Consider the following 10,794-nt stretch of genomic DNA (forward strand, 5'->3'; position numbering starts at 1 on the left):
GGGGGGGGGTGCAGTTGAGCCCAATAATTTTTTTGCACGAACTGAAAAAGAGGTTAGGAGAGGTCACACTATCTAAAATCCTTAGAGATGGAAGTCTTTTAATAGCAGTTGTGTCTGTATCTTTTTGTTTTAATATCTCAACATTTCAGGCCACTTACATCAGAAATAAAACATAATGATCAAAAAGGAGCAGTAACTGAAGAATTAAAGAAGAAGAAAAATCTGGTATGCCTAAATGATGGAAGTGGTACAATAATAATAATGGATTGGATTTATATAGCGCTTTTCAATGCCATTATTCATTCACTCTCACACACTGGTGGAGGCAGCTACAGTTGTAGCCACAGCTGCCCTGGGACTGACAGAAGCGAGGCTGCCATATCGCGCCATCGGCCCCTCTGGTCAATACCAGTAGGTGGTAGGGTAAAGTGTCTTGCCCAAGGACACAACGACCAGGACAGAGAGCCCGGGGATCGAACCGGCGACCTTCCAGTTACAGATACGCTTCCCAACCCCCTGAGCCACGGTCGCCCAAGAAGCAATGTTCACGATGGTACGGAATAACCAGTTGATCTCACATTAGTATCAGGTTCACTGGTATGTGTTTGTTCATGGCAGGTAGTTAAAGAAACAAGAGCAGGAAATGACAGAACTACAGAGGAGTGTGATACAGGCGGCGTACAAAAAGTGATGTTTTAGTTCTGCAGATTGGAAGACATTTAGACTTGTTAGTGAGCAGCAGATGCAAAAAAAAATCATATGAATGTTAATAATGATGATTTAAATTCTTCTGTCTGCAATGCTATTCAAGAAGCAGCAAACCAGAGTAGAAAGAAAATAAGAGCAAAAAGAAGATTGTACCCGAGGAAACAAAGGAATGTGATAAAGCATTTAAGAGCTGAAATAAAGCTTTTAAGATATTAAAAAGGAATCAGAAATCTCAGAATATTATTGAACATAAAAGGTCACAGGCTAAGAAGAACCATTAAAAATGACAAGGAAGCTGCAGCAGAGAATCATGAAGAGAAGGCAGGTGTGCTAGTAGAAACCTTTGCTAAAGTTCATAGTTTAAATAACAATAGTGACGACGGGAAAATACTTAGAGGCATTACAGATCTAGAAAATGACACAAAGGATTTCTTGAATATACCGTTTGCAAAGACAAAGGATCAGGTTTGTTATACAATGGTTTATTAAAATTATATAACAGAGTTTGGGAGTTTGGGAAATTGCCACAAAGCCAAAGGAGTCAATGATTATACCGATACATAAATCAGGGAAGGATGATACAAAACCAGGAAACTACAGACCAATAACTTTAACATCTAATGTCTGCAAAATAATGGAGAGAATGAAAAATGAAAGACTAACATACTATATAAATAAAGGATAAAGGATTTATGTCGAAATATCAGAGTGGTTTTAGAAGAGGGAGAAGTACAGTGGATCCAGCATCCTTAAGCCACAGGTAAACAAAGAGAGTGTATTGGCAGTTTTCTTTTATATAGAAAAAGCATATCATGTGGAGAGAAGGTCTATTAATTAGTATAAATGGTCAATTGTACTTGTATTTTTCTGTCTTTTTAACAGACAGTCAAATATTACTATTAGTTAGGTATTAGATTACAGGTGTATAGCATATAATTCAGCAGGATAAAATCTGAAGAGAGCAGCTAACACTCAACTACTGGGCAAATCTACAGGGACATGAACAAGATCATCCAAGATTAGCTGGGAAATAGAGAAAAGAGGAATACAGAGCTTTGGCTGGACGGTGAGTAGGAAAGCAACTGAATTTAATCTGGATCAGGTCAGAAGAAAAAGGACGCGTTTTTATTTTAAACTCACATACAATGCAGAGTCATCAAACACTTTACAGAGTCAGTTTGATGGGACTTAGGGTTACTTTTGTGTTTACCAGCACAATATGGAATTAAAGGAAATTAAACCTCTGTTTCTACCAAATGATGACTCATTTTATATAAGCGCTTGATCTTTGTTGTATATTTGCTGCTATGACAACTCAATTGCCTTCTGGGATTAATAAAGTCTCTCTGATTCTGATTCTGAAATGACAGATAGAACAGGAAAGAAAGCCACAATAAGTCACTCAGTGTCAGCATGACAGATATGAAGAGCATAATAAGGCATATAATAAGAAAATGAAGAAGAGGTGGAAAAAGCAATGGGATGAAAAAAAAAAAGGAAGGTTGGTTTTACAAAATCCAAAGGAAAGTAGGAGAGAGGAGAAGCACAGGAAGGAACAGCATAGAGAAGATCACATCTTTGACTTGGGCATACAGGTTTAAACAGCACATTATTTTTAATAGGATAGCATTATACAGGAAAATATGACAGCAATAGAGAAGATGAGACCATAGAGCGTGATTTAGTGCGTTATCGGAAATATGAGGTTGAGAGAAGACAGCTAATCCAAAAAATTGGATTACTGGACTTTGTTGATTTATTTCAAAAGAGCTCAAGAAGTGTCTCAGCAGGTCATGTTGTGCTCTTTAACACACCGTGGGTTTTTGGTTTTTTTTTAGTAATTTCGGTCCACACTCCATACCAAATGGTGGCGGTAATGCACCGTTTCGTTGTTTGAAAACCGCCAACAGAAATAACAGAAGGAAGAAGAATAAGTTCTTTTTTTTTCAACAAGCCTTTATTCAACATATGTACAAACAAACAAATGCATCTATTTGTCAACTGAAAGCACGTATCTTAACTGGAATGCCGGTTGGACAGGTATACTTATAACGGAAGAAGAAGTAGTGCATTTTGGTTTCTATTTCGGACTATTCTGTATTTCTTGAGGAACATGAACGTAGCAAAGGTAAACGGATGTGACGTAGGTGAATGACGTAGGCAACATTGCTCAAGATGGCTACGCTGGTGTCGTTAATGGTCAAGTCCAGAACAGGTATCAAACATTTCAATGAGTGCGGCAAACTTTCAAACGGACATTACAGATTACTGCTCACGCGAGCACCGAGTGGCTTTGAACTTTGAGCAAGTGTTTCTGTCGAAGTGTAACTTAGCAACCACTGTGTCCTAACGTGTCTGCATGTGAGGTAGCGCTGAATGTCACGATGGAGATCAAATGAAGAGCGAATAGGATTAGTTCTTTAAAAATATTAACGTACACTTCACTGTTGACAGTGTTGTTGCAATTTATTGATTCTCCTCAGTTCTGCTAATTTAAGATACGTGGGACTCGTCTCAATAAATGCAATGTAGATCGTGTTCACTGTAAGCTAACCCTGTGTGTTGATTGAAGATCTCATACCACTAGGTAACGGTCAGGGCATAATAGTGGGGCAATATCATGTCCTACATATAGATTTTTTTTTTTTTTTTAAAGTGTCACGTGCCGAAACTGAATTTAAAGCGAAAAAAAACTCAAGTGAACGCGCTTGTTTTTCTGATTTCAGGTTTGTTGGTACCTGGTCAGCTCTCTCTGCTGGACTCGGTGAGGTTTGCGTCTAAGAAAGCCGGCGGCAGCAGCAAGAACCTCGGAGGAAAGAGCCCTGGGAAAAGATATGGCTTCAAGAAACAAGATGGTAACAGCAAACAATTATATCCATATATTTGTATTCCAAGTTAGGACCTGTTCTAGCCTGCAGTGTTGGGATGTGCAGGTGAAGTTAACAGGATGTGGGACAGTTAATGTATTTTTGTGCTTTCCATTAGTTTTTATTAGCATTTAGTTTTAATGTTTGCTTGTGTTTTTTCCCCCAGAATGGGTCTGCTCAATGCATTTTAGTTTATATTGGTTTCATGTTTAGCTTTTGTTATTAGGATATGAGCAGCATTTGTCAGACTGAGAAATTCAGAAGAATGCAGTGATACAGCAATACAGACACTTGACACATGTATGTACTGATGGCTTCTAAAACTGGTGGCATTGCTGAATTTGACTTTTCATAGTGTAAGCAAGAAGTGTATACAATAGCTAGAATTGGCATAAAAGGTCGGGGCTGGAATTTATTTATTTATTTATTTTTCCCCTCTTCCGTGTGGTAGGAAACTTTGTCCATGCTGGTAACATCCTTGCAACACAGAGGCTGATGCGGTATCACCCAGGAGCTCATGTAAGTTGCACACTATCCAAAAATGTTGGTGTGATCGACTTTCAGCCTAGAATTAAAAGTTTCATCTTAACACCACACTGTCAGCAGTTAGTTCCATGTGGCACTGTGAGCTGTAGGGATGGGTATCGAAACTCGATTATTGTTGAGAACCGGTTCCCACTGTTTCAATTCCTTGGAATTGTTTGCCATTTTTGCAAACGATTCTCTTATCAATTCCAGTCGCCCTGAATGACGTCACCACGTTGCGGAGCGTCATTTACCTGGCAGGAAACATGGCGCCTAAGCGGCTCAAACGCTCAAACGTTTGATTATACTTTACGAGAACGGATGACAACAGGGCAACTTGCAATACTTGCAAAGTAGATATTTCATTTAAGGGAGGAAACACTACGAATATGCAAAAGCATTTACTCACAAAACACGCGATGACCTTAAATGAATGTCCTGTTTTTAATTCCGCTCCGGACTCGTGAATCTCAACCCAGCAGCAGCCAGCTGCCATTACTGTGCATTTAGGTGACCATGATGAGACAGACAGACTCTGGCTCAGATGCTGGCAGTTCTCGCTGCAGTCTACCGTTAGCGTCTCCTTTCAGGCCAGGATAGACGAATGTCACCGAGCAGAGACTAAGTTTGTGGTCAAAGGCTTGCACCCATTTGCCACAGCAGATGGCCCCGATTTTCAGTAAGTGAAAGCCTACAATTAAACAATTATAGGCAGGGACATTACTGGATATTCTTGTGTAATTGCTACAGAATAATTTATGTTATACTTTGTTATTGCTACAGAAGAATATTTATTTATTATTTTACATTTACAATTTTTTTTCTCCGGGGATCCTGTGACACCCCATTGAAGAGCCGTAGGCTGGATCTCTTAAGATCTCACTGTTGGGTTTGTAAGGCCATGTTACTCCTAAATTTCTATCTTGTTCAAAGAGAAGATATAAAACAAAGTTCTAAGCTAATCGACCTTAGTGTTCTCCTTTTAAGAAAATAAGAATTGATAAAGAATTGGATTAAACAGAATTGAAAATGGAATCAGAATCGTGAAAATCTTATCAATACCCATCCCTAGTGAGCTGTAGCAGACAGTGAAGAGCTGGTGTAACTGCTTTTCATCTTGTTTCACTCCTGGTCCTTTTTCCTTGCCCTGAAGGTTGGAATGGGAACCAACAAGACACTCTTTGCTCTGGAGGATGGCTGTGTCAGGTTCACTAAGGAGGTCTATGTCCCACCACCACGGAGCCCAGAGGCTACTCAGGTCATCACCAAGCTGCCAAGAGGAGCCGTCCTCTACAAGACCTTCATCAATGTCTTTCCAGTCAAGCAGGAGGGTAAATTCAAGCTAGTGGACATGGTCTAAAACTGAGCACATAGAGCTCATTCGTATGTTGGTCAGGATTGTTTAGGATTCACCCTGACTTGGATTCCAGGGATTTCAAGAGGATGGCTGCTGACCTCAAAGATCTTTGCTGGGATCCCTGGAGTTACACGACTCTCTCAGTCTGACTTATAAACAAAAATTTGGGTCAAACTCCCACAGAATTTTACAATTTCTTTACAAAACAGAAATGAAGAAAGACATCTGTTGTTTCATTCAGTATAAGTCTTTGAGATGAGAGTTAAAAATGTTATGAATCCAATATTTCATGGTGTCATTCCAGTAGTCCATGATACAGGAAGTGTGATGAAAATAAATGTACAGTACACGACAAGTAAAGTGAAGATAGTAAATTATAATTGTAAACTGGACTCAGTTCACACAGAAATTCCCATCAGACTGAACTGAGGCATCATTGCTGTCATATTGAATATACATATATTTAGTGTATTAAAGTTTTCTATGTGAAAGTCTTACATTGAATGAGTTGTGTCAAGAGCATTGTTGTGTTTAAGTGCTGTGAGTTTTCAGAGTAGAAAAGCACTCTACAGGTACTGTAGCTCAGGTGGTAGAGCAGGTCATCTACTGATCGGAAGGTTGGTGGTTCGATTCCTGGCTTCGCCTAGTCTGCATGCCAAATATCCTTGGGCAAGATACTAACCCCAAACTGCTCTCCGATGCATCCATCGGAGTATGAATGTGTGTGAATGTTAGCTATAAAGCACTTAGAGAGATGTGCTTGTGTGAATGGGTGAATGCACAAGTTGTGTAAAGCGCTTTGAGTGCTCAGATGAGTAGAAAAGCGCTTTATAAGAACCAGTCCATTTACCATTTACCCATGTAAGTTTTTAAAGGGGCAAAAAAAATCTATTTCTAGACATTGCACAAAGTCGTATAGGAGATATAACTTGTCTGCATTTGTTCTTACTCTCTGATTGTGAATAGGCTTCTGTTTACTGACAAAGGGATCTGCTGCTATTGTTATAGTTGTGCAACAGGGTCAACTATAGTGTCCTTACACCAGGTAAATATATTTCTAAAGGTTTTAATGACATTAAATTCTCACCAGACGTCAGTATCAGCTCATCCGCTCCAATCATACAAAGGAATCAAACCATATGTGTCAATAAATTATGTCTAATAATGGAAAAATGACACAGGGAAAGTGTATTAAACAAAGAGAAAAGAAAGGAAGGTGTGAAAAGTCATGACACCAGCTGAAATCTATCAGTGATTAAAAAACAATCTTGCCACTTAGTGCAAATTAATATCAGCTGGTTCAGTCCCAGGTGATCGCCTTAATAAGGTATCTCGTTACCAAGGCTTCATGATGGGCAAAACCAGTGAGTACTTTCAAAATCTTTGGAACCTTATTGTTGCAAAAAAAGAAATAAAACAGTAAGTACCTCAACCACCTTGTGTGCATGCTCACCATGCAAGACTCCATTAATGAGAAAAAGCAGGTTGAAAGCTTGCTGAACAACATTTAGACAAACCTGTGAAATACTGGGAGAATATAGTCTAGTCAGAAAGGACCAACACTGAACTCTCTGCTTGCTGTGACACACACCAGGTTTGGAGGTCAAAGGAAACTGCATAGCACCCTGAAAACACCATATCAGCAGTGAGGTTTGGAGGTGGGAACATCATGGTGTGGTCATTTTTCACCATGGCACAATTGACGAAAGGCTGAAGGGTGGACATTTAAGCAAGAGAATGATCCCAAACACAGACAAGGAAACTCTTATGTGGTTTCAGACAAAGAAAATAAAGCTGCAAGAATTACCCAGCTAAACATCTGACCTCAATCCAAAATCTATGAAAAGAACTAAAGGTCAGAGTTCATAAAAGGGGCCCACAGAACCTGACTGTGGACAAATGAGTGAATCCCACCAGAGCAATGCATGGGACTAACCTCTCCATACAGGAGGCATCTTAAAGCTGTCATCACCAACATACGCTTTTAGTATTAAACACATTTCAGTAAGTGTTATCAGTACTTTTTTCCAGTGTCATTTCTCATTAATACACATGATTTAATTTATGGACATCTGTGGTTTGATTTCCTGGCATGTATGGATTGGATGAGTTGTGAATTTCAAGTCAATAGCACATTTACAAATATACTCATCTGGAAATCTGGTGACACGTTCAATGTTCATTTTACTTGCTGTATATACTTCTTTTCATCCAATGCCCAATTCCTAGTATCACTAATTTAGAACCAGCTTAGTGATGGTGTGATCAGCATAATTAATTAATTAACCAAGAAGTGTCACAAGTGGAAAGTAGGTGGTTTATAGTTTATATGTTTATAGCTTAAATGTAACTAGGTTAATTAGAATTGGATAAAATCAAACAAACACTCATTTACCCATAGAAACATACTCTTTAATATGCTAGAGAATGATTAAAATGTTTATAACAGTATGCCTAAAATATTCTCCTTTATGTGGACACTTGCAGAATGCAGGAAGCATGCTTTTCTGACCCAGAATCCTTTGCACAGCTTTACATTAGCAAAACTGTGAAAGGAACAATCTTAAGTATGGTGGATCAGTTTTATGCAAACTCCACAAAACAGTGTTTACTGTCTGATGGAAGCTGGAGTACTAAAAAGTACAAAGAGGTCTGATTTGAAATGAAGGGTTGATTTTTTTTCTGGTGCTCTATTTTTATATCTAATTAAGTTAAAAAAAAACAACAACAACCACAAGATGGCACATCTATCTCACCTGTTACAGATGAGGATAAAACATCCAATTAAACTTCATGTTTTGGTTAAAATGTTCCCAACTGCTTTTTTCAACAAAGCAAGGGGACTTTCAACATAGGATTTCTAAATATAGTGGTTTATTTGTTTTCTTAGAGAGCATAAATTATTTCTATTTGCACACAATAACAAAATAATTTCAGAAAAATGGGTTAATTTTAGGGTTAATCTTTTTAGCCTCCTAGTGAGTAATGATGTACTTTAGCTTTTTAATGCTCAGACTAATAAAATCAAGTTAACAAGTTATCAGCGTACATACAGTATAAAATCTCCAATAAGGGTTTGACCTTTAACTTGAGAAAGCATCAAGTCAAAAAACTGTTGCTGCTCACAAAGCAGGAAATGGATATAGAAAGTTATCGCAGCATTTCTAAGAACTGGACTGAGAAGTATGCAAGAATATTAAGAAAACAGAAGAAAATACAGTCAACTTGGACGTCAGACTGTAAAATATTCATTAAGTTAAATGGAACACCAGAGCAGGCTAAGGTTCTAGTCATCAAAGAGATGACGGAAAATATATAATAATATAATATAGAAATAAATCTGATAAATCAGAATGCAAAGCAGTGCTAAATATGATGGGACCGTCTAAGCTGCACAACCAACTCAGACGTCTGACAGTTTTCAACTAACAACTCATATAGATATTGAACATAGATAGACATAGATCCTGATTGTAATTTCTTTAACAATAAGACAAATGAATGCAGTTGTTATACAAACGAGCAACTTAAAAAGAAAATCAAGGTAGAAAAGGGTATAACAATGGTTCACTTTAATAGTCGAAGCTTATATGCAAACTTTCAATCCATCAAAGACTACATAACACAGTTTGAACAGCCAAGGTGATAACTCCTGGAAAGAAGAAGACTTTAAAATAAATGGATATGAATTCCTTCATGTAGACAGGATCAACAAGAAGGGAGGTGGGGTGGCACTTTACATTGATAAAAACCTAAAGTAGGAAAGAATGGGAAGAATGACGACTGTTATTGATGGAGTGATGGGATGTTTAACAGTGAAATAAGTATGGAAAAAAGGAAAAACCTAATTGTCAGTTGTATATACAGAACACCGGGATCTAAGATTGAGATATTTAAAGATAATATGGAGGATTTATTTACAAATATAAATCAGAAAAGAAAGTTTATCTGTGGGGACTTTAATGTTGACTTATTGAATCCAAATCATAATAAGAGTACAGAAGAATTTATTGATTCCATGTACAGCATGGGTTTATTTCCACTGATAACAAGACCGATCAGAATAACATCTCATTGCGCAACTCTATTAGATAATATATTTACAAATATAATAGAAGAAAATATAAAAAGTGGGCTATTAATCAACGATATAAGTGACCATTTACCAGTCTCTGCATCTTATAATTGCCATTATAAAGTGAACAACGATGGACACAAGATTATTTACAAAAGAATAAGAACAGAGAAGACATTAAACTGTCTTAGAAATGAACTTTTAAAGCAAGATTGGAATATTATATATGAACAAACAGAAGTTAATAAAGCTTACAAAGTATTTTTAAGAACATTTAACACATTACTTGATAAAAACTGCCCAGTAATTGAAATCAACAGGAAACACAACTATGTAGGAAGACCATGGATGACTAAAGGACTACAAAATGCCAGCAAAATAAAGAATACCCTATATCGAGAATTCATAAAAAAGAGAACCATAGAAACTGAAAGGAAGTATAAAACTTACAAAAATAAATTAACTAATGTAATGAGATCCTGTAAAAGAGAGTATTACATTAAAAGGTTAGAACACAATAAAGATAACGCAAGAGATATATGGAATGTATTAAACTGTATTGTAGGGGTGGCAAGGCAATGTGAAGGGGACCAAATGGAAAAAACAACCACACGAGCCTTCAATTGTTTTCAAAGCTCTGAATATATTCTCTCTTTTTTCTGGTACAGAGGTTTTTTGTCATGCTCACCAGCAACACATCTAGAAATAACCACCCAGCCTCTCAACAAACCCCTCCTTAAATAGATGCTGGTCATACCATCACCAATAAAATGTAAAAGGTCTTCCCACCCCGACACAGCCCAGCTACAAAAACCTATACAGTAAAATACTGAGGTTATTTTGACAAACCTCACAAATATCTGATTACAAACCCCCCCCCCCCCCCCCCCCCCCCCCAGCTAAACAATATCCCAACTAACTAAATCAAATCAAACTGAAAATTCAACCTACTCCCCCCCTCAGCTCTCATCAGATGGTTCAACCCACTATCAGTGGGTGATTGGAGTACAGATTGGAATGATATTGATATGGTAACAGTAAAGACGGTTATTGATGGTATTGTAAAACCATTAAAATATATATTCAACTTGTTTCAAAAAGGGGTTTTTCCACAAATAATGAAAGTTGCTAAAGTTATTCCCATTTACAAAACCGGTGAAAGGCATCATTTTACAAACTATAGACCAGTGTCAATACTCTCCCAGTTCTCTAAGATACTGGAAAAACCTTTCATAAAAATATTTGACAGTTTTGTGGAAAAA

General features: G+C 37.5%; 1 protein-coding gene across 1 annotated transcript; it reads left to right on the plus strand.

Annotated features, from left to right (window-relative positions):
* The first annotated feature begins 2,817 nt into the window (after positions 1–2,817).
* On the plus strand, positions 2,818–5,961 carry mrpl27 (mitochondrial ribosomal protein L27). Its single transcript, XM_006796922.3, has 4 exons — positions 2,818–2,923; positions 3,435–3,563; positions 4,027–4,094; positions 5,254–5,961. The coding sequence occupies exons 1-4, from the start codon at positions 2,884–2,886 to the stop codon at positions 5,458–5,460; spliced, it is 444 nt and encodes a 147-aa protein (XP_006796985.1). The 5' UTR covers positions 2,818–2,883; the 3' UTR covers positions 5,461–5,961.
* The last annotated feature ends 4,833 nt before the right edge of the window (positions 5,962–10,794 follow it).

Source organism: Neolamprologus brichardi, chromosome 8 (assembly GCF_056152115.1).
Source record: "Neolamprologus brichardi isolate AB-2024 chromosome 8, ASM5615211v1, whole genome shotgun sequence".
NCBI classification, from domain to species: Eukaryota; Metazoa; Chordata; class Actinopteri; order Cichliformes; family Cichlidae; genus Neolamprologus; species Neolamprologus brichardi.

Excerpts from the sequence above, each read along its gene's own strand:
- mrpl27 (XM_006796922.3), top strand. The coding sequence starts at position 2,884 with ATGGCTACGCTGGTGTCGTTAATGGTCAAGTCCAGAACAG. Across the intron at positions 2,924-3,434 it reads AATGGTCAAGTCCAGAACAG|GTTTGTTGGTACCTGGTCAG; the intron begins GTATCAAACATT and ends TTCTGATTTCAG. Across the intron at positions 4,095-5,253 it reads GGTATCACCCAGGAGCTCAT|GTTGGAATGGGAACCAACAA; the intron begins GTAAGTTGCACA and ends CTTGCCCTGAAG.